Source organism: Lagopus muta, chromosome 7, assembly GCF_023343835.1.
Source record: "Lagopus muta isolate bLagMut1 chromosome 7, bLagMut1 primary, whole genome shotgun sequence".
Taxonomy (NCBI): domain Eukaryota; kingdom Metazoa; phylum Chordata; class Aves; order Galliformes; family Phasianidae; genus Lagopus; species Lagopus muta.
Genome location: NC_064439.1, coordinates 43881603 through 43906079, shown reverse-complemented (window position 1 = coordinate 43906079; position 24477 = coordinate 43881603). Strand labels below are relative to the sequence as shown.

The following is a 24477-nucleotide window of genomic DNA, read 5'->3' as shown; positions in this document are numbered from 1 at the left end:
ATGTAGCCGTAAGAGAGATCCTCTGGGAAGAATTTTAGCTATTTTGGGGTATTGCAGGTGGCAAGTCAATAAAATACGATTTTCTGGTACAGTATTTTAGTATCTATCTTACTTATTTCCATATCGGGTTTCCTTGTATTGCACATAATAGGATTTAGACTGTGCTGAGCACTTGCTGTGTGCATTTTGCACGTTGTCACCAGGAAAAAGCTTTCTTAAGGACTTGTGTCATAGCTTGTGGAGGTGTCCCATACATCTGTTTAAAAGGGGAAGTGCTCCACAATTGATGAGAGCAATGATTTTTTTTTTTTTTTTTGGTGGGATAATCTGTAGAAATGGATGTGAGACAGAATGAACACATCTTAACTCTCAAGTTGTAGTTTATCATACAGCTGCTCTGATCTAACTGCTTCCTGCAAGAAGTTTTTTTTCTTTCTACTGCTAATCATGGCCTTGTTTCTATGACTTCTTTCACTCATGCTTTGTAGTACTCCATTATGAACTTCTGTAGGTGAAGAAATTCCAGAAAGGTAATTAGATAGAACAGAGATGAAAGTATTCTTTTTTTTTTTAATCTCTTGAAACTGACAGTGAACCTTTAACTGTCCAGACAGGTTGGTTGGTGTTCAAAGGTGGATAAAAGAGAAGCAGCACCACTCCTCCTAGGATGAGAGCTAGCTGTTAGCCTGGCTTAAATGTTCCAAGATCAAGCTCTAAAAGAATATTGGGTTTTCTGTTCTTTTTTTTGTTTGTATGTTTTTTCTTAACACACACTAGCAAATTTGATTTGGCAGAACTGAGGCACTCCTACATGTGTATTTCTGTACCTGATTTTTGTGAAGAAATATACACTGAGTTAAAGTCTAGAGGCAGGTTTTAACAGTAGGGACTTATATTAAGGATATTGCAATATGAAGAAGTCACAGTCAGATATGCTGGAACAGTATAGAATGAAAAGAAAAATGGAGTTGCCCTTTGAGTGTTTATTTTTTTTAGTCCATTTAACATTTTAGCAGTGTTACTGTATGTATATTTTTCTATTATCATCAGATCTGTTTCAGAGGAGCTTGGAGAAATGGAGCACTGTAGAGATAGCTTCTCATTGATTCGTATGCACTGACGTCACATTTGTCCCACTTGTTTTGTCATAGTTTAGCCTTGTTAAAGTTGACGTAATTGTTCAAGTGCGATCTTGTTTCAGCAAGCTCCTGTTCTATCTGCTCACTTCTCTGAACAAAACTTAATCTCATGTAGATTTTGAAAGTGATCATGCATCAAAAAGAAACTCTCCTTGGTGGAGTTTCTGAAGAGTTATAACTGGCTACTGTGTGAAACACATTTCTTGTGATGTGTTCTTGTCTGAGATAACGTATAGTAGTATGTTTTACATCAGAAAAGTTTGCACTAGAATATTTATAAAGTCTGTTTTGGTCAGGATCTCATTTAGTTGCCTTACTTATTGTTTCTATTTTTTTCCTTGTGTTTTTGTGACAAGTTTGGAAGGCAGTGCTGTGTGTTGCATTCCTGTAAATTACTGAAAGTGTAGCACGGGAGTTTTTTGATAATTCCGCTTCAGTTCAATAATGGAATTGTAATCCAGGTTTTAGACCTCTTCCTGATCTGGTAGAATTTGTCAAGATTCCTAAGATTATCTCAGAAAAGGAATTAAAGACGCACACTGTTGTTTGGAATATCATGTGTTTTGTTATTTTTTCTGTTTAGGAACAGCTTCTGAAGATGGTAAGAAAACATTTTGTTAGAAAAGCTAATATTTTCAGCTTTATATTTTCATTGATACAAATTAAGCTTTGAAAGTACAGTGTGGTCTTCTTGGGGTGCTGTGGAGATACGTAACTCCAGATAGCTTATGCATCTAATACTTGGTTGTCGTGTAGTATTTTTAAATTAATTCTCTAGTACTCATCTGCAATACAAGTATCATTGCTTAACATTTTCAGTGTGAAAATATAAGAGCTTTATAGTTTTGTGTTTATTTTATTTTTAAAGCAAGTCACAGATAATTCATCAAATATGCTCATGCTCTGGGAAACAGGTGCTGCTATTCATCTTTTTGAGACTTGTGAATCAATTTTCAGTGTGCTGTTTGTTTAAACGTCATTAATGACAGATAACAGCTTATTTGCCTCATGAATACAAACTGCTTGTTGCCGTTCTAGTTTTATTTTTCACTTTAATGAAATTGAACCAGGTTCCAATTGGTGATTTAACACAGCAGTAAAATAGTGGCACTCTGTATTCCTATGTTTTGGGGCCAAATTCTGAACACAGTCTACATGCCTTGCAGTCTCACAGCACTCATTGGGAAAATACTGCCATTGCATGGGGATAACTAGTAGAGTTTGGAGTACTTAATCTAACCAATCTTGCTAACGTATTTCTTCTGGTAGTTTAGTGAATAACCTCCTTTATTCTGGTTCTCTTCTTATAGACTCTCATCTATAGCTATTCCCTCTACTCGGATGAATAATATTAACTTGGTTGGTCTCCAAATTCTGGTGTGGAAAGCTTAAAGAGACTAGAACTAAAGAATAGTCTGTGTGCCTAGTTATTCTGGGTCTAATATTGACTGCACATGTCTAGAAAGCATTTAATTTATTCTATTTCAAAAAATGAATTACTCATGGAGCTAGGTCCACGATGCTCAAACCTTCTAGGTTTTGTTTGTGAAACTTCTGAGAAGCATGGTTAGCACAGTTTTATGGGAGGGTTTTGGGTGTGTTTTTTTTTTTTTTTCCCCTCTGAAATTACCCCTTGGTAATTTCATTGTTCTTTGAACATTTATGAGGGACATGGCTAATAGTGCAAAAAACTTCAACCTCTGGCATTCTAGAAAGAAGTGATTTCTGTTGTTTTGGAATTGTCAGTTCTTCTTTCTGCTGAGAGGAATAGTGTTTTTTTATATCATGCTGACAGTGAAACTTAAATTTACTTAATATTATTAATACTAATTGCTGTAAATCGTATAGAAGTCTATTTTACCATGGTCAGGAAAACAGTACAGTAATAGGGAAGATAGTTTTCAGGTTTCTTAAAAGAACACAGAATTTAGGAAGAAATCTCAGAACCCTATTCAGAAATTGAACACGGCTAGTTTTGTAGTTTTGTGACTGTGAAACTAGAATTATAAACACAGGTACTAATGAACAGACCAAATGTGCAATATTAGCAGCTGCATTGCCTGTTTTATATTGAATAAATTTCCCTTTTTGTAATGTGATCAACATATTCATGTAGTAAGCAAGAACTAACTAGTTCAGGGCGTTTAAATGTAACATGCAAATAATTTACTGAGGCATGTAGCATCAGAGAAGTCTTCTGAACCCTCAATTATTAAGTCCTTAAAATATGTTCAAATTTCTACTAATTATCCCAAGTGAATTTTCACCTTTTACATTGTGCTTTGTTTTTATGTACAGAAATTTAAGAACATATTAGTAAATGCCACTAATGCTTTACTTTCTACTTTGCTGTGAAAAACTAACTTAATGCAACTTTTCTGTTATAGGTCGTATACGAACGAAGCTTTCAACACCTTCTGTTGGTATTGGAAATTCTAAAACAGATTCCAGAGGACGGAGTAGAACCAAAGTGGTCTCTCAGTCTCAGCGTATGTATTTGCTGTTTCTCAGATAAACCTGATAAAAGGCCAAATGCTTTAGCAAACGTTCATTGACAAATGGCTACAGTCAAAGTTAATTTAAAAAAAACCAAGCTACATACTGAGTTGTTGTTCTGTGCCTTAGGTTCATCATCGCCAGAGAAAAATGAAGGTATTTTTTCAGTGTTTTGGGTCAGTGGTATTTGCATGCTTTTCTAATTCATGTTGTTTTTCTCTGGGCAAAATAGTAGGCTAGGTCTTAGTTTGTCAGTTCAATTAGATCATGTAAAAAGAAGCAAACCCTACCCTTAAATTCTTTCTTCAACTATAACCCCTCAACATTCTTCTCTCCCCCTCCTCCCCAAATCCTTAACACACAACACCAGTAAAATATCTGTGTCTATTATATGTAACACATGGAGAAATAACTCAGAAAAATGTGTAGGCTGAATGGTGTCTGCAGTGTTAACCTTAAAAATTAGTCTTTCATTTTTCAAAAAGTCTCATATCTTCAGCCAGAAACAGCAAATTTCATTTTAAGCTAGGCCGCTATGTTGGTCCTTGGATATTTACTCCTTTTTTGTGTTACAGACATTACCTTCCCTTTACTTATCTCTTTGGAACAAAAAGCGCTACACACTAAGCAGATAGTCTGTTCTGTAGCTTGTGCTGAAACCTGAAGTTGTAAAGAATAAATTTGCTGTATGCTAGCTGATCCCCAGCAATTTTCTTGTGTGCTCGTAAACAAAAGCAAATGGAGAATTTCCCATCTAGTTGAGCTGCCTGTCATTAATTGGAGACCTGACTCTATCTCGCCTTCTTTGACACCGGCAGACCTATGGCAATTTGTTTGTTACCTGATGCCTACAGCCAACTTCTTCTGAAAACATACCTATATTGTTTACAGGTTTTCAGCTTTGTCTCATCTAGTGAAATGCATTAAACATCTTCTAATTAACTTGAATTTAATTAAATTAATGAAAGGAACAGACATGAATGATAAAATTAATGTAAATAAATTAACCAAGGCTATAGTTTGACAGATTTCATGTTACAAAGCTAATAAGTAGCATAGATTTTCAATGTCCCATTGTAATAATTATTCTTCTGACCAACTTTATCTACTTTCAGTAAAATTCTTTAATTCTATGGTTTATGGCAGAAATGTTTATTTTCTTCGTAGTGATGACCGCATTTCTCCTAACTAGAATTTTAGAGATTAAAAAAGTAGAAAAATTTTTGTTTATTTTGCTAATTGAGCACTTCCAGTTCCATTCTACTCTGTAGAATTCATTTTCCATCAGACATAGTTGGATCAAATTTGATCCAATAATTTCAGGTTTTGTGGATTAAAATTCTAAAAAAAAAACCCAAAAACCAACACTGTGCAAATAAATAAAAAATAATGAAATAAATAACAGAGATGCTCTTAAGTAAACTTTTCATGGACAGTTATCTGGTCCCATGATTACTTGTGGTTGAAAGCTAAGCTCAGTTATTGGCTGTGACGGAAGTTGTGCAAAACTTGTTCTATGTTCCCATTGTCAACTAAACTCTATCATAAGCAAGGAATTTTTGGATTAATACTTTAGGGGCAAAGTAGGGACAGCAAATGACCTAAAAACTACTTTAGTAAGAGCAGTGAGCACTATCTGTATCTTTCCACTGATACGTGGAAGGAGCTGATCTGTCTTTGAAGAAATGCAATAAATTCTTAAAAATAAACTGGAGGGAGGGGAATTCAAAATTTAAGTAGTGATCTACGACTTTTCTGATGATAAACATCACGTCACACATAAGTGACTACAAATCCAAGGAAACAAACTGAAGCATGTACAGTTTGATTTTTGCAGATGATGACAGTTTTTTTGCAAGATAATTCTTTTTTTTTTTACTGTATCAATATAAAAAGAGATGAGCTGAATAGATATTGAAATAACTAGATGTGTTTACTTGTGATAATGTGTAAAAATTAAATATAAGAATGCATCTTCAGTGCCTTTCATCACTACATCTGTTCAGAACTGATGCTTTCAGTTAGATCATTATAACCTGTAAGTTGGGGAGAACAAGAATTCTGATACGCTTTAAAGAAGGTAAACAGGGCAGATATAAGGTGAAGGAGAGCTGTCAGGCAGTGTATACCTGCTGTTTAGGTGATGCTTCTTTATATAAATAAAAATTTTCACAGCATTGCATGGAGCGAGATTCTTGATGTTTCCCTACCTGGGGCTGGTTTACTTTCCTCACCTGTGTCAGGGAAATAATTTATATTAGATTTAAGCTTAATATTTCTTAAACAACAACAAAAAAAGACTGTAACACAGATGCTTTTGTAAATTTAGGTTTAAAGCTATTCAGTATTTTTGTTCGAAGCTCATTGCGTGAAAGACTTGCAGATCTGAATGCTTTTACAAATGATGCTTTTTAGGGTTTCAGAAGGGCTTTACTCCTCCACTTACCTCAATTATTAAGTTGTTTCCTAAAGTAAATATCTATACAACCTGCATCCCATTACTTTATCCATGGAAAAAATTGTTCAGTTTTTTCCTGTCCCTTTCTATTTGGTTGTCAGTTAATATGCTAAAATTAAATTAGTCTTCATTCAGAGAAAGAATAAAATTTTTGAATGGAAACAAATTCTTACTGTTACACTTCATATGAATTGAGAAAGAGGAAAACCCTAAATTACATGCAAGTCTTTTCAAATGTGCCATTGTGAAAGTTGTTTGCTTTTTTTTTGGTCATCCACCGCACTTGCAGCTCAGTTCCTTTGCTGTCTGTCTTGAACAAAAATATGTTTTGGCCTTGTGTGTAATTTTTGTTCAGCTGTTGAAATTTTGAAGTTGTTTTGGCAACCTAGCATTTTTTTTAAAGTAATTTGAAAGCTACAGTTTCATGTTTAATTGAAATTAATTCTTCAGTGTTACCCAGTTGTTGATTAGAAAGCTGAAGAATTGTAATTTGCTTGTGCAGCTTTGCTTCATCTGCTTTGTACATGGCATTTGAGCTTAGTTCTTCAATCGTGGAAGCTACTTAAAAGCACTGCTTTAGCATAACCCCCTTGTGGCTTTTTTTCCTGTGTGAAATGACTAAAGCTTTCTTATTTCCGTTTGCCATCCATTTTTAAATCTGCTCTGCTCCCTCCCTCTTCATGGACTATAAACCCCCACCCCAATCCTGCCTTTACACTTGTTCAGGATCACAGTCTGCTAACCCCATTGGTGGTAAGAGTCTACAGAATTTGTGTATACATCATTGTTTGATCACCTGTTTTACACACCTCATTTTAAGGCCCCTATTCAGCAGAAATTCTGGCTTGCTTTTTTGCACATGCTGCACTTGACTCCCATGGTGCAACTGTTCCTCAGAAGGCAGCAGAACTGGGAGGGTTTTGTCAGTTGAGAATACTGTTTTAGTAATTGCCCCTTTTTAATTAATCGTCTAGTTTTCGGTGTTTAGATCTGATGCTGATGGTGGTGTTAAGAGCAGCATGACAATGGTGTTGCTCTTAAAATAACGTTTTCAGGATATTACACTGGGTTTGGTTTATTTAGGCTGTAGTGTTATGCTCTGCAGGTCAGACAAAAAGATATTAAAAATAAGCTAGAATAATGAGAGGTTATATTCCTCCTGTGTATTCTGAGGAGAAGTGAAGTTCTCCAGTTTCTGATGTATTATAGAAAATAGTCTAAAAATCTCGGGGACAGTGAAAGGTTTTTCCAGCATCTGGGTTGGAGATACTGGAAAGTGGGAGTGCAGAATAGTAGCATCAGGCATAAGTTGAATTACCCCAACATGAAGAAACTGACAAACCCTTAACTTCTGCAGACCACAGCAGTTTTATCAACTTGCCTATTCTTTTTCCTTCCCTACACTCCCCCCGATTATAGAAGCTATGCTTATTTTTTTCTAGGCTGTTTAAAATCTATTTATCATTTCTGCTGAATAGGTCCATAGTTTGGAAAAGGGCATTTTGCTAAATAACCATTTCAAGTTTGAATTCAAACAATGAACCTGAAGGTATATGCATGGTATATATTTTTTGTTTTCTCCCTTCACCTAGCCTACATTTTGTTTTGTTTTTTGTTTCTTTTCCCATACAGTCAAGCTTTATTAAACTCATTTTTTTTAATAAAGTATACCTCATAAGAAGCATCCCATGAAACTTAGTTAAGCTGTTGCATGTTAAGGTCATAGATTTGATAGCATAGGTGAAGTCATATGGTTACGTGGTTATTTTTAAAAGATTAATGGAATATTCTTATCTGCACATAATTAACCTTTGGTTTAAATTGTGTTTTGCCATGTCTTTGGTCAGAATTGTTCAATTCCGCAGCTGGAAATACAAATAAATTTACCACCAGTTGATATATAAAGTTGTAAAACAAGAGTGGATTGTTTGTTAGGGCATAGAACTGACATGTGCTCTAAGAGCGATGTCAAAGGATGGATCCACATCAGGGACCATTGACAAGTTTCTTGTATTGGGTATGCTGTGCTGAAATGAACAGTTCCTGTGTACTTCAGAGTATACAATAGTACTGTAAGCTGTTAATAAAAGGTACAGGGTGTTTAAATAGAATGTCCTGATCAGTTCTTTTTAACCTTGTTTAAAGCTTTTAAATTTGTGGACTAATCTCCTCAGCAAAGAATGTGAATATTTGAATTGTTTTCAGTGGCATTTTATTTAACTCCTCTAAGTTTGAAGAACCTGTGCTTTAAGGAGCATGTAAGAAGAGTTCATATGTTAGGAAAACGATGATTTTGTTCTATAATAACATTGGTGGCATTGGAAGAGCTGGGATAATGATAGAATCACTGGTTTATAGTTGCTCACTTCAGCTTCCTAGCTGTTCTATTAAAAATTGTTTTATTAACATAACTATAGAAAACATGATTAATGACACAGTGAAATTTGAAAGAACAGGCCAGTGTTTGTGTCAGGGATGTCCAAACTGATGATGAAAATGGGAAATGCAGTTTGTGGTTTCTTGAGCATACCTAGTGCTCAGTGCCACACCAAGTGCTTCCTTGTACTGATAACTGTATCTGCCTGCTGTGTGGTTCCTTAAGAACTTGTACCAGTGCTTTGAATTTCACATTTTTACCATGTATGTTTTTCCAGACCATTTCAATCTACCACCAGTTTCCTGCTGTTTTTAAGCATTTTTTAAAACCTTGGTTGTTCATCTTTATGTGCTGTTACTTACATTCCTTCATTTTGCCTTCAGCTGGCAGTAGATCTGGATCTCCTGGAAGAGTTTTGACAACAACTACACTTTCCACTATGAACACAGGGGTTCAGAGAGTGTTAGTGAACCCTGCAGCTGCACAGAAACGAAGCAAAATCCCAAGAAGTCAGGGATGCAGTCGAGAAGCTAGTCCTTCTAGATTGTCAGTAGGTAAGAATTGATAGAGAATTGTTGATTTCTTTACAGACGATTTTACGTTATGTGCTGGCTAACTATTCCTTGCATTTACATTACAGGTGGATGGTAAAAATTAGAATGCATATAAATAAAAATCTGAAATGTACCTGGATGCTGACACTAGGAATTGATAAACTAGGCAGATTTTCTAACTCGAAGTGGATAGCTTTTTTGCTCTGAAAATGCAGTAGTTCTTTTCTTCTCCATTTCTTCCTTTCCTCTTTCACTCTTGTCTTATTCTCACCCTTCAAACTACCACATCCATTAAATAAAAGTGCTACCATTTTAAGAAGGTTTTCTTTATTACTTCTGTGTCCTCTGGATATGTGTGTGTGTATATATATTTCTGTGATACAAAAATGAATGTCATGCTTCCTGTGCCTCACAGTATAAGCTGATTACACTTGATTGTACTGAAATCAAACAGTGTTTTTCAGTAGGTATTGCTGCAGTTCTTCATCTTCTTTATTTTGTGTTTTTGATTTATGTCCTAGCAGTATGGTCTTTCTGTTTTCCTTCTTGTGAAAGCTTAATTTTTCATTTCTGTTACTGTTGAATAGATTACCTAGAGCGTGGTCACAAATTTTGAATGAATATTTTTTTTTATTGCTTGTTCAGCCTGATCTTTTTCCAGAGTTTTTTCAACCATTCTGTGAAGAGTTGGTAAATCAACTTTGTTAGCTGTCCAAAAAAGTAGTTCCACTGAACTGACTACATTTAGTGTATTCTAGCACAATCAAGAAAGTGTGTGGAATCAGTTAAAACTTAAAATACAACATAATCATCAGTGTCTTTTCATAGAAATACATCTTTGATCTTACTGAAAAGCAGAATATCATTAAAACTGCAACTTTTCTTATGTCTTCTCCCTTCTGTGCTGCTGTTTGTCTGTACCCTGAATCATACTAGCACGAGGCAGCCGCATTCCTCGGCCTAGTGTGAGTCAGGGGTGCAGTCGGGAGGCCAGCCGTGAAAGTAGCAGGGACACGAGCCCTGTCCGCTCTTTTCCACCCCTTGGTAAGTACTCAGAGCCCTTGTTGTGCATGGCTGTCTTTGCCCTTCATTATTTGCACCTAACGAATCCATGCCTCCTCCATGTAGCTTGTAGCAGGCCACCGTTATTTTCCCTTCCTTGGCTCACTCACCATTTACTTGGATGGAAAATTGACCAACGTGTGAATGGGTTGCACACATCAAAAACACTCTGCTAGTGTTAGCCTTACCTTAACATTTAGGAGCTTTAGTGTGATTCATTGCACCTAGTTGTTTGTTGTTGTTTGAAGGGTGATTCTGCTTTTGGAGGGTTTTTGAAATTACTTGTTGATCTTTGTTAGAGTATCCATTGCTTAGAAACAGTTAATCCATTTGAACAACTAAAATATAGCTTGTCTGTCATTCTCCACCTTTCCCTACATCAGCTAGAATCTGTTAATATGTGAAATGAAGCTGATTTTGTTCTTAGCTATCCTGTCATCAGAGTACTCTGTGCCATTAAAGGGAGTAATGCAGTGGTACAGATAAGGAACCGCTACAGAGGAGTAACTGTGTTGTAGGCTGCCTTCAGTTTGCTACAGATGAACAGGACAGGTAGCAGAGTCCTTATCCTAGTACGTGAACCAAAGTACAGTTTTGTAGTTTATTTTTAATCAGAATAGAAAAAGTGATTATGGAGCAGAGAAGTAGTTGAACTGTGTTTTTACATAGGAAAGAAGTTGAAAACTTTAACATTCACACACATAGCGTAACCACTTTCAGTCCTTGTTCCTAGAGTTGCTGTAAGTTTTGTTTTCACTGAGTATTTTGGTTTGTTGTCCTAACACTTAGATGATTTTGTATAAATGTCAAGCTGGTTTGTGTTTCTGAGAAGTGAATAAGGAATAGGGAAGTTTGCTTGTAATTACTTAAACATGCTATGGATTAGGGAGACTTCTTGTATCCTTATCAAGGTTGCTACAAACTTGGTTTCAAATGCTGATGAAAGTAACTTACGTGCTGGATTTCTATTTTTTCAGCAGTACAAAACTCTGTAAGACTGACTGACTGACCAGTGAATTTTATAGTTTGCAGTTTAAGGCGATGTGATTTTAGCCATGAAGCCTATCCTGAATATAGAAAATCTCTGGTTTCTCTCTCAGATGAAGCACCTGACTGTACTGCTAATTAGCACTGGAAGTCTGTTACAGTCTATTAAGGCAGTGTGCTTCCTGTCAGCCATGGTTTTTATTGAGGAAGTGTGGATTAATTGAATGAAAGCTGTTTCAGTAACTAATACTAATCTACACAGATGCTGTTTAATTGGGAAACTCAATTAAAAGTAGACATGATGCAGAATCCAGTAATAAACCTGTCTCTCTTACTAAAACACATAGGTGGACTGTATTGTAGCATACACACATCTTTTCTCCTAAAAATGAGAGTTTTCCAGTTCTTTTTGTGCTGCTTTTGCTGCCCTATGCCTTGAATTTAATTGCATGCCTGTAAGATCTGATTTACATTTGATTTTTTTAATCAGTGCTGTTAATTGAATATATATATATCTATCTTTGTTAAACTAATACAATAATAGTGTTATTTAGTGGATCATTGGACCAGATGCTACTTTAGATTTTATTTCTATAGATGGAGTTTAATTTTTGTATTAGATTTCAGAACAAATACCTGTACAAATACAATAGGTTGAATGACTGATAGCACAGGGAATGCAAAGTAGCAAGTATGGCAGTTAGAATTAAAAATAAACAAGCAAATATATCTGAAAGAAACCTGAAATCCTTCTACTTATGAATTTTAAATGTCATTCAGTTAGAACAGCTTTGTCTTATGAGATGTTGTTGATTTCTATTAAAAAAATAATAATGTTTTTCAAGGATAGAATTAGAAGACAAATCAGTTTCTGTAACTAGAAATAGTTACACATGGTCTTGGGGAAGGGAGGAAATGTTTGTGTTATCTGGTGTTTAGCAGAGGAAGTTTTGCTTAATGGAAGTGCTAAACCATTCAGGTACACTGGCACGCTTGTTTTATAGTTGCTTCTCTGTGTGAAGTGCTTCTGTAGCCTCATCTTAATGTGAGACCACAAAGGGAGAGAGAACAGCCACTGACTAGCAGGAGATTGGTAGCTGGTATGGAAGGGCCAATTTTTCTCTTACATGCAGCTGATATTAAACAGCAAGCCAGTGTAATTTTCATACTGTAGTCAAGAAACACGTTGCTATTTTGAGTCCTTTCAAAATTGTTCTTATTTTGATTAATCTTATCTTTCTTCATTTTAATTATTGATAATAAATACGTTACTTCTGCTGTTCAAAGGGTACAAAAAATATTCTTGAAAATACTTTTTGAAACGAGATGCATTTGATCGAAAATGGTGCCTCCTTTCACTGTCCTAGGAAATTTCCAGCATAATTCAAACGTATATGGAGACAGGATCATCCTGAATTATATGGCTGAAGTTTACCTTTAGTTTTCAGGGCTTGTTGGTGGAAAATAATGAAAAGGTTTACTCCACTGTTGCATGTACTTCCAGTTATTTCACTCTTGATGCACATGTTTTGACATGTTCTGTCTCCTTTTCCATACTGAGATGTGTGTTCTGAAGAGCCAGGTATTCCATAAAGTATTATTTTCTTAATAAAGCTACCTAACTAACCATTTTTATGCAGATTTCACTTGGTATAAAATACTTTGCTGTACCTCTGTAAAAAGCAGAGAAAGGGGAAAAAACAGTGTTGTTTCTGGGGTCTTTGCAGTGCTCAGGATCATTTTGAGGTTGACTCAGGTTAAATGATATGTTCTTCCTCAGCTGTGATTTGATCTGTGTTGGAATTGCTCAGTTCAGACCAGGCTCTTAGATTGTGTATGATAATCAGAATAAACAGCGATTCATTCATTTAATTCCTGGTTTCTATTTTTACTGCTTTATGTATCTAGCAGGTGTAAAAAATTTGCATTTTCAGTTCTTCATTAAATTGTGGTATTGTGTCTGGGATGCAGGTCACTTTGGTTAGACTTGAAAGCCAGTTTCAGTTACGTGATTGTAAAATTCTGCATTAAGAGAACAGAAGGAAAGCAGAAGCAGAAGGAAACTGACTAGTTAAAAACATCAATGTTGCTTGATATAAGAAAGAAAATACTAGCAGTACTGTGTAGGCCAACTGTTCTAGAATCTCTGAAAGACCCTTTTTTTATAGAAGCGTCAGAAAAAAAGAGGGTGCTCCTTTTCATTCAGAAGTCCTTAAGGATCTTTGGTTCCAGCTTTCCATAACTTCAAAGGATTTTCAGCAGCCATAGTAACCGGCATACACTGTTAAGAAAGCAATAAAAACGTGAAATGTTAATTACACTAACTTCTTTAATTTTTTTAATTACAATTGAATGACTTTAACTTCCACCTGTGAAGTGGTGATTTTAAGTAAAGGCTAGCTTATCTGCACATGGGCAAGAACTCAAGCTAATGCCAGTTGTCAGCTGCTAACACAGTTTGTGCAGTAGTTACTTTCTTCCAAACTGTTTGGTGTGTGAACTCTGCTTCTTGAACTTGTAGAATCGCAGCTACCGCCATGGAAAAGCAGTATTAGTGAATTAGTTTTGTGTGTGTGTGTGTGTGTGTGTGTGTGTACCTCTGCTTCCTTTTTTCTTTGAACTTGAACATCTTTGCTTTTAATCTACTCTTAATCCTTTAAATTAAAAAATCATGCATGAAATATACAGTGTACATAAACCTCTCTATTCTACATAATCAGAGAACTTGTCAATCTTTATCCTTCTGTGTAGTATTCATTTTCTTTGCTAAAGCTGTATCTTTTTGATGAATGTGCTTTTGTTCATCTAAGCAACTATTGCAGCACTTTGATTCCATGGTAATAGATAGGGTTTGTATGATCCTGTTATTGCAGCTTCCAGACATCACTCCAGATCCACTGGTGCCCTCTACGCTCCTGATGCTTATGGGGCTACAGGTGAAGGATGAGTACACTTTGCTGTCATCTGTGCAGTCATCCTGGATTTTTTTTTCTCACCCACCCACTTGGTTATCCTCATAGTTCAGTTGTAAAAAGCGTTATTTATATTAATTTCTGTTCTGTGGTTTTAATAATCCAGATAGATATGTTTGTGTTACTAGATTTTGTCTCCATCCTCATGCCCCAGTGATAATCCTTTCCTTCCCTAACAAGTCACTTTATTTTTCCTTGCAGAGGATTTTTTAGTTTTCCACTTATTCAGTATTTGTAGCGCATTCTTTATGCATGTAGTTTTTTCATCAGTAGTCTCTATGGCCTTCCCTTTTTTTTGCTTTCCTTTGAAATGAAAACAAAAACCCAAAATGAAGACATTAAAAAATAAAATAAAATAAAATAAAAACAAAACAAAACAAAAGAAACAAAACCAAAAGGGCACTACTGAGTTTTTAGTTAAAGTAGTTCATTTGTTGTTGTTTTTTTTTCCTCTGTGATACTGGAATAGAATCTTCATGTTACTGTTGTTACTTCAGTTGCACCTTTCACCACACCACTAAAGATATTGGGATGAAAACATCCATACTTTAGCCCCTATGTGATTTATTAGAACCATTAAACAAATGCTTTTCTTCTGCTTGGGTTTTTCTTTTTTTTTTTAAGTGAGTATATTATTAATACTCTGTGTTACTGTTCCAACTGAAGTCTGTTTTGTTTTTTTTTCTTCATTTTTTTGTTGATGATTTAACAGGTACCAGCTTTGGAATTAGTCAGTCAAGTAGACTGTCCTCATCAGTTAGTGCTATGCGAGTTCTGAACACGGGTTCTGACGTGGAAGAGGCAGTAGCAGATGCTTTGGTAAGACTCATGCCTGTGTTGTGTAGGATGTAAACTGCTAAAATGTTTAGTGTCTGTACATTGAAGTGTGCAAAAGAACTTGTCCTTCCATGTCTGACTGACTTGTAAGTGTGGAAAAAAGAGAAGCTGAGTTACTTTAGCTGCAAAGCATGGGAATTTTTGTTCCTAACTTTTGAGAAATATTCATTTTCCACTTTTGAGAAATATTCGTTTTCCATGACAGGCTGGATATAGTCTTGAGCTGTTCTATTGGAGTAGCTGGAGGAGCCTCTTGAGCAGGAGGCACTTAGAAGCAGTATCCCACAACAGCTACACAAACTCTACACAGATTGAGGTTGGTAGGTTTCTCAGAGCTGGGGACGATAAGGACTAAGGCACACTTAAAGTTGTTTTGACAGTGTGCAAGGCTAATGCTGGAGAGATAAACTGATGGTTTGACAGGCAGTGTTTAGTAAGTTTGGTTTTTATTTTTAAAATGTTACACTGATTTTTAAGCTAGCCGTGCTGTTCTTGGTCTGAACCGAACTGTACTTTAAAAGGGTCTTTTGGCTGCTTCTCCATTGGGCCCCAGTTGGCCAAACTGAAAGCATATGTCATGTGTTTCACTGTCCTGCCATCAGTCTCAGCAAGCTGAAATCTTCAAGTGATTTAAAATACTGGTATTGTGAGATTTTTATCATGTATTGTAGAAAATTTGTGTAACATTATTTATGTATAATATCTATTACATAACTAATACAATTCTTTAAGGAGTTTCTTGTTATTTTTCTAACAACAAAAAAATATATCTAGAATCATAGATAAATTTGCATTGGAAAGCACCTTAAATATCATTTCGTTTCGGAGAGGGAAACAAAATGTTAAAGGAAAAAGAGTCTGAAGAAGTCAATCACATTTGTATAATCTTGCCAGCTTATTGACTTCTTGGTTAATACTGTTTTCATGATAAATTTATTTAAAAGTCGTTTGCTTTCACAGGCACTGAGATAGCATTATCTGTGACATCTTGCCTAACAAGTCATGGTGGCATTCATCATTAGTGTTTACCAGTTTTGGTACTGTAAACTTGCAGAAAGTTTTGGGCAGAAATCTGGAGTGCTTGTTAGCAAACTCAAACTCAGTCTGCATCATGGATTTTTATAATGTCGAATAGAGAGAAATAGCACATGGGACATTAGAAGTTTCTGTCTATAACGAGAAAACCCACGTGGCTGCAACGTAATGTCTTTTACTTTGAGCAGTTTCATAGCTTATTCAAATTCAGCTTGGTTACAAATGTAGTTGGAATATGTGTCATAAATTGAGGAGACACTCTTGCTTCTCCCTTTGATGACTGTTTTTGAGACCTGAATGTTCTCTGCTTAGTTGAAGCAATTAAGTTTGTTCATAGAAACTCGTTTGTATTACCAGAATGCAGAATAGCATGATGTTTCTATAAGTGCTAGAGGAAGATTAATTTGTATATTTTAGCTAGATTCTACACACCAGGAAGGATCGAGAAGAGCTGAATTAGAGTACTACAGTATTAGCAAGACTGCTCGCCTCCCATGCAGCTCCCATTGGCTCCATTCAGATCAATCTGGTCATGAACATTTTTTTTTCCATCATAGACTAAAGCCCCCTGTCAGAATTGTGTTTTTAAAAGGTAGAACAGTAACATCCTGACAGACATATAAAAATCAAATATTATGGGTTGCTTTGCTGTTATGCTATTTTATCTCATCCTTTACTCTCTTATGTGCATATGCGTGCATGTGTTGTTGACAGTAAGCCTGCTTATTCCATGATGTATTTTGTACTTAAATACCATTAAAGCTATTCAGCAAAGAAAAATGAAAACCGTGTGTAAACTGTGATGGTAACTAAAGGGAAAACAATCGCTTCTGCTTATTTGAATGTGTAATGAAACTGGATTTTTAACTACTCAGTTCAGCTCTAGAGTTTGAATGGCAGAGTTATTTTGCAGCAGCTTGTGTTTGTCCTTTTAGGATAAACTGCATTTTTCCTCTGGCCTTTGTTATGTTTTGATTTGTTGGCTTGCTTTTGTTTTTTAATGTATTTGGGATTTTGCAGTAGGACATTTTCCAAATTTACTTCTCTACTGATTGTTGCATTTAGAACATTTGAATGCTGTTTTAAGATGTGAATTAAAGATTCATTTCTAAAATGCTGCTAATCAGAACAAGATTGAGAAGCACGTAGAAAAATGAAGTTTAAATGAAGCTTCCATACTTTAGTAGCGTTAAGAGAGAAAGATTTTGACCAAGTAACTGTGAACAACCAGAAGGTGACATCATGTAATGTGTCCTTGGAAGTGGAAGTTTGGCAAGCTTCTTATTGGTAATGCATGGTACACTAATCAGGTTGAGAGAACTGAGTCAAATTTGCAAAAGATTGTGTTTTCCAGTGACAGGTAGTTTAGTAGACACAGTGCTGCTATGCCTTACCTTGCTGTTCTCAATTTCTGTTTCTTTTCAATAATTTACTGCTATCAGCTCTTAGGAGACATACGGACTAAGGTATAGAAATTATTTTCCTTCTTCAGTAGTTTAATATTTTGATATTAACATGTTTGATGCAAAGTAAGTTAAAACGAGAGAATATGGTTTTAGACCTGAATCTTATATTCTTTAACAAGTATAAAGTTAAGTGAAATAACTAACTTTCAGTGCAATCTGTCATCCTATCACGCAATTTTATGAATTTTTACAAGTAAACTTTAAGCTGAACGATTCATCAAACGTATGTCTTCTTTCCATTTGCTTTGCTTCTGTATTTGGAATCCTATGCGAGCCATACATTTTAAAAAGCTTTTTATTAACTTGCTTTGAACTGCTGAACGGTTAGAGCCGTTTGTCAGTGCAAGGAGAAGGGCTTGCATCAGTTCTTGGAAATGTTGGTGTTTCTGCTGATAATGGATAATATTTCTTTGTAAATCACTGTTAACGTGAGGTGTTTCTGAACAACAGAAGAAGCCCGTGCGAAGAAGATACGAGTCTTACGGGATGTACTCAGATGATGATGCCAACAGTGATGCATCAAGTGCCTGTTCAGAAAGGTCCTACAGCTCTAGGAATGGAAGCATACCAACATATATGAGACAGACAGAAGATGTGGCTGAAGTCCTAAATCGCTGTGCTAGCTCCAACTGGTCAGAGAGAAAAGAAGGCCTTCTGGGCCTGCAAAATTTGTTAAAGAACCAGAGAACTTTAAGGTAAGATGACATCTTAGTAGAAGAATATTTTTAATTGAGAGTTGAAAGAAGGCAGGGAAAGTAAGAAAGGAGGCTAATGTTCTAAGCAGCACAGAAAGCTGAGGGGAGGGGAAGCAGTGTGTGTGTCTGAGAATAAGAATGGGGAAGGAAGGAATGAGGAATCTACTGTCCATTCTGGCTACTAGTGCAAAGGGTCCCTTAAAATGCTTTGTTTAAAAATGGAATTTAAAATCAGTAGCATACTTATGATACAGAGGAGTCTCAAGGTAGTTGCATCTAGTATTGATGACATGCTAGCGTAGGTGTTTTATTCAGAAGAAACTGCTCATGGCTAGCTCTGAGAATGTCTTTCTGATGACTGGCTCTATTACAATAGTTAGGAATAGGAATTTAAAGTGACTTTTGCTGTTTTAAGATGTGAATTAAAGATTCATTTCTAGCTTGAGAGTCATATTTTAGACAAAATTATTACATTTTTATATATGTCTTACAGGAAGTGCTTTTTTCAAATTGGTTTACTAGATTATTTGATTTAGCACTGAGGGTTGATTTCACTGATTGCTGTGCATTGCAGTACCAGTAGTACTGGCACTGGAGTTGACCAATGTGTTTTGTCACTTTGACAGTCGTGTTGAGTTGAAAAGGCTGTGTGAAATCTTCACAAGAATGTTTGCTGATCCTCACAGTAAGGTATGTTTAGGTTTCCTTACCTGCAGTAAAATTTTGAAAACATGTTCATAGAAGGCCAGCTTCAGTAAAATGTTGGCAGTAGTTGCACGTGTAGAAATTGCCAAAATATGTTCTATACACAGCTAATGGTCTTAGGTCTGAATCCATTTAATTTGCAGCTTTGAATAAGGTAATTCTGCGTCTTTTGTTGCAAGATAATTGAAATAAAGTGCAGGTTTATTTCAGTTAAGATACATTAGTTTACCAGTTAGTGCTCAAAATTGACAACAATCTGTAGAAAGTCGTGGTGTTTACAGAGGTCACTTCAGCATAAGCTAGTGGTTTCCCCTCAATTACAAACAAAACACCCTGCTGCAATAATTTAAGTCATAATGAAAGATACATGATCTTAACTATGCCAAATATATGCTTACTTATTTTCCAGGCTATGTATTCTGCATTTCCATTGCTACTGATATCTTCCTCTAGTTTCACAGATAAGACTGAATAATTTTATATCACTGATAATAATTGAGATGCCAAGTATGTTATGTATAAAAGAATATGTGATTAGTTATTAATTTTTACAGTAGTAAAGACTGCAAATGGAATAATATTAATTATTAAAAGTCACCACTCCTGTTATTTTTTTTTAACACTTATTGTGAGAGATGCATATATATGCAGCACATCTGTGTGTATATAATCTACTGCAATAATTTCCTCTAGCTAAGGACTGCAAGTGAATATGAACCTGATGAAAGTTAAAATAATAACATATAGAAAACATGTAACTTCATGTTTAGTTTACAGCTACAGTCTTGCTTGGAAGAAACTCTGTTTTTTATGTTGAATGTAACACGTGTCACTTCATATCTGTATTTCAGAATTGATAAAGTGGTAACCCAGAGAAACTCACAGTGGAGTAGTTACTTCAGAGCTATTGGCTTTCCACAATTCTGTTGAGAAGAAGCTCTGATTATGCAACACTTTGAACATTTCTAAGTCTTTATGATTGTTTTGATGGAAAACTAAATTAGAGAGATACAAAATCTTGACAGGCAAACTTTGTTATTTTTCTGGCAGGAAAAGTAAAGGCTGGTGAATGCCCTCTGTATTTTTGGAAGAAAATTCCATTGCACACATGAGCATAGTGATAAACTTGCTTACATACTGTAGTAATCCAGAAGAAGCAACAAAAACCAAGCTGAAGAGAAACAAAACGTTCCGTTTAGAAGAGAGCAAAGAAAATTAAATACTGAAGTGTGATTGGTTTCCAAGTGGAGTATGATAAAATTGTGAATAGCAGCTTACCTTAATTTTGGTGGTGCATTCTTCTGTTAATTCATACAGCAGCTCTGCACCTATTGGTGCTATCCTGGAGGTTTTTGTTGAGGTTAGGGTGGAGGAGGAGAATGAAAGCGCTCCGAAATCCAGCTGTTTGTGTCAGAAGAGCATTTTAAATTTCCGTTGGGCCTTTATGAATTACTGCAACCCAGCCGATTTTTGGTTGCTGTTTATTGGGCATTCCGACATGGGATAATGTAACTTCTGAGTTCTGAAATGTGATTAATGCAGTAGCATAAGTATTAGCACCTGTTCCAGTCACTGAAAGCTTGCCTGCTTTTTGATATTGCAAAACTAATCATAATTTGTGAATTTGCTACTGGGGGGTCAGCTCAAGTATCAGAAGTTCTTGAGCTGTGGATTGTTTTTTAATCATGCATACGTAGCTGCACAGATCTAATCTTAGAGTCTTGTCTTCAAATGCCTGTAGGAATTGTTCTGTCATCACTTCTGTGTTGTCTTTTTTTCCATTTAAGGGTTTCTTTTAACATGGTATCTGGATGTAGGGAATTGCTTGGGAGGACAGTAGTATCATTTGGAGGAGAAAATGGGTGAATGATTTGAAGGATGTGCCAGTGCTTACTGTTTAGATATCCCAATTAGTTTAGATAGTTTAGATATCCCAATAAAATCCTTAAATTTGTGATGAAAGCTTTGAAATACCTTTTTTTGTTTCGTTTCATTTTATATTCCATACAGGAACTTTGTATTGGTGGCCACTAATTTATATGTTTTTATCTTTTTCCCTTTTTTGTTTTTGTTTTTTGTTTTGTTTTGTTTTGCATGCTGTCTCCTGTGTTGGAACTCTCTTTAGAGAGTAAGTTGGTTCAGTATTTGTTGGAAGCCTAACCTTATTTGCATGAATGTGCAATTAACCCTTTTTCTCTATTTTTCTTCCCCAACAAGTTCATGCAGTGTCAAGCCTTTTGCAATCATAAAATGCTGTATACAATGATGTAAACTGTGTGGCAAAGTTTTGAGATGTGCTCTATCTACTAATTAACTGACATTGTTTGGTTATGCATTCCTGCTTTATATTGTGGTGGTTGGCACATCTGAAATAATTCACTTGAAAGGTAGACCAGTTGCAATTATTTTCATATCTGTTTATTTTTTCCACTATCAAATTATTCAGAACTTCAGCTTTAGGTGCTTGATAGAAGTTTTAAGTTGCATCTTAAAAATGGAGACTGCAGAGGTTGTAGTACCTGCATACATTGTTCAGGACAAAGGTGGCTGAATTCCATTTTCCATTCCAAATTCATCCTTTACCTTAAATTCTCTTCCAGCTTTTTTTTTTTTTTTTTTTTTTAATCCTCACGCTTTGACTGAGACAAAAAGCCATGATATTTTTATATTTTAAATACCACAAAGTGATGAAACTTACACAACTTTTCTGCTGGCAGTCATGTGATAGAGCTAAAATCAAAGCCTGAAAAGAAAACTTAGTCATCAGTTGTGAGTGTGTATTTTTAACATTAAAAAGTTGGCATGAAATTTTTGAAGTACTTTGGCCATAGTGCTTCATTATTCACTTCATACTGATTTCACTTCAACCCACTTGTTGAAAGTATCATAAGGAGTCTACATTACTCCATCCAGTAGCTTGTTGTAACCAGTCTGTTTGGCCTGCAAATTTAATGAAGAATTGTGTGTACTGGTATACAGAAACTTTCAGGTACAATTTCTAAGTTCTGCTGTGCTAAATAATTTAATTGGAAAGATTTTAAATATAGTTGTAAGACTTCAATGTAATCTTTATAGTACCTTATTTTTTTCTTCTTATTCTAGGGGGCTGTAAAATCCAAAGACAGTAACATTAGAATAGAGAAAGTACTGTTTGGCTGGTTTTGTCTAGCTTTTACAAACTGTGTCCATGATTAACCCTTTGTGTTTATGGCATATGGTTTCAGTTCAGCCAAATAGAGAAGGCGTTTACAATCACAGGTGTCAAAATTACTTCCCCCTTCGAGGAGGGCAATTTTTAAATGTCAGACTTGCATAAAAATCTAAGTGCAATATTTTTTCTCATTTTCAACCTAATTTACCCCAAAAGGGAGGTTGTACTATTACATCCTAATTGGCTTTATGTTAAGTAGAGTTTGTATTTTGTTTCTAATGAAGATTTTTTGCTGTTCAGGGTGTCTCTTCATAGATCCTCTGGTCTTTACGTGGTCCTGAAATAATCTGATTACTTTTACTGTAAATATTGAGACATTTTTTAACCTAACTCTATTGATCTCTTTTATTTTTTTTTCATTGTATGAATTGACTTACCCTGGCTTGATTTATCATCATGAAAAGCTAGGAGATCTACTTCCCTCACTAATGGTCTGACCCCTCCGTTCCTGGCCAGCGGTGTGGATGTAAGCCCATTTCTGTAGTGTGGTATCTTACAGCCTTGTGAGGTATCATTACTGCTGGGGTTCATCCACTCCTATAGCAGCAGAATTTGGCGTCATCACAAGGCAGATAAGCTGCAGGAGGAGGAGGAGGATGTGGTGTTACAGCCCATCCTCTGCAGCAGGTATTTCCAACCCTGTAGCCGTGTCAGGTACATACTCAGGAGGCAGTATGTATCCAGACCTCTTCGTATCATAACAACTTTGTTGTACCCAGCTATTTGCTGGAACAAGAATGCAAGTCAGATGTGAAGGCAGCATCTTCAGCTCAAATACTCATTTTTGTTATCAGAGAAATGGGAAACTCATGAACGACACTGAATTTATAGCATACATGTCTTGAGATCTTTGTGAGCATAGGAAAAACATAAAATCAGTGAGAGATGCTAAAAAGACTGTTCAGATGAAGTTGTGTATTTATGATGTCCTCCTTCCTGATCTCCCTGGCAAAGTTATTATACATTAGTATGCATCACTTTTTAAGAACTGAATACTGTGTTTTCAGCATTATATGTTTAAAAGAACACAATGGATGATATGTTTTGGATTACTAAAGTACTGAAACAGCTGTGAATCCGAAACGTATTGTGGCTTTTTATCCTGCTCTGGGGAACAACTTTGAGTTTGGATATCTGCAATAGCAGAAGAACCTTGTTCTGTTCCAGAAATGTTTTATGTAAGGAGTTGGCCAGCTTTCATGATCTTGCAGTACTCAGTAGTGAAGATATTTACAATGAAGATTCTCCTAGAGCACTGTAGCTGCTTTTTTTGCTTTAGAGTGAAGGTGTTCTTGTAGTCATTGAGGAGCATGTAAAACCCACTTAATGATAAAGCTTGAAATGGGGAAAAAAAAAGTTTTACTTTAAAAATAAATGAGATTGCGCCAGCCATCACAGTAAGCATTTCTTTTCTTGACAATACTGCATGGAAAACCTAGTTTTCAAACTTCTGCAGAAATCAGCTAATGCTTCCACTGTACTCTTGTATCAAAATCCAATGAAAAAGCAAGACAGGTTCTTTTTATTTTTTTCCTGCTTGGCTGCAAAACACTGCCTATCTCTGCCTCTGATTCCCTTACTGCTGCTGCTTTGTTTGTAAGTTCAGCATATGTCAGTGTCATTTCCTCTTTCCCCATCCTACCCTCTTTCCTTCTTATACCTTTTAGGTGTTCAGTATGTTTTTGGAGACTCTGGTGGACTTCATCCAGGTCCATAAAGAAGATCTGCAGGACTGGCTATTTGTACTGCTGACCCAGCTATTGAAGAAAATGGGCGCTGATTTGCTTGGGTCTGTACAAGCAAAAGTTCAGAAGGCACTTGATGTCACAAGGTAATTTGGGGGGAAGAAACACAAAAAAAACCCAGCAACGTAATAGATCATCACCTCATGCTATTTCCAAGGTGTTTTGTCTGTACGTATGTGCAAATACATGCAGTCAGATTCTTGGAAAAATACAGACCTAACAACAGATCATGAAAAAACTGACTGCTTAAGTGTTCTGGTTTTCTAAATGTTTGAAGAGTTCTGATTCCTTAATGCTGAACAAGTAATATGTTTCTACTCGCCAAATTTCAAAAGGTGGATTTGAGCCATGTATGTTATTGTTTTTAGTTATTTTTTTCTTCCTTTTGATATCAAAATATTGTTGCAGTATTGTTAGAACGTCTCTTAAGGAGTTAGAAAGCAAATCTATTATTGCCATATCCTTCCTTCACTCTCCCCACACAACTTCACGTGGTTCTGGGAGCAGTCAACCAGCCAGCTTTGTTCCCAGATGAAGGCTAGATTTTTAAGTAGAATTGGAAAAGTTCTGGAATCTTCTTCTCATCCTCTGTTCTCTGAAGAATGGGACAAGCTAAACATTTTCTGCTGCAGCAGGGGCCCAGTAGGGTTATACCAGAGTGTGCAATAGTGAAGAACAGAGGCAGGGAGAATGGACAGGATTGTTCAGAGAAATTTGTAGGAGTGTTGTGTATGCTTT

At 35.8% G+C, this 24477-nt stretch overlaps 1 protein-coding gene across 39 annotated transcripts in view; it reads left to right on the top strand.

The window, feature by feature from the left end:
• The window catches only part of CLASP2 (cytoplasmic linker associated protein 2), a 128206-nt gene that overhangs the window by 83400 nt on the left and 20329 nt on the right, over positions 1–24477 (top strand). For 9 of the 39 annotated variants that reach the window (XM_048952032.1, XM_048952031.1, XM_048952034.1 and 6 more), the window contains 12 exons: positions 1723–1740; positions 3527–3628; positions 3765–3791; positions 6820–6846; positions 8854–9024; positions 9961–10068; positions 13947–14009; positions 14758–14864; positions 17360–17383; positions 17834–18078; positions 18705–18768; positions 23662–23825. In XM_048952032.1, the coding sequence (XP_048807989.1) occupies positions 1723–1740; positions 3527–3628; positions 3765–3791; positions 6820–6846; positions 8854–9024; positions 9961–10068; positions 13947–14009; positions 14758–14864; positions 17360–17383; positions 17834–18078; positions 18705–18768; positions 23662–23825 (1120 nt within the window). The remainder of the gene's footprint in view (positions 1–1722; positions 1741–3526; positions 3629–3764; positions 3792–6819; positions 6847–8853; positions 9025–9960; positions 10069–13946; positions 14010–14757; positions 14865–17359; positions 17384–17833; positions 18079–18704; positions 18769–23661; positions 23826–24477) is intronic. The other 30 variants (XM_048952042.1, XM_048952035.1, XM_048952058.1 and 27 more) reach the window with 11 other exon arrangements.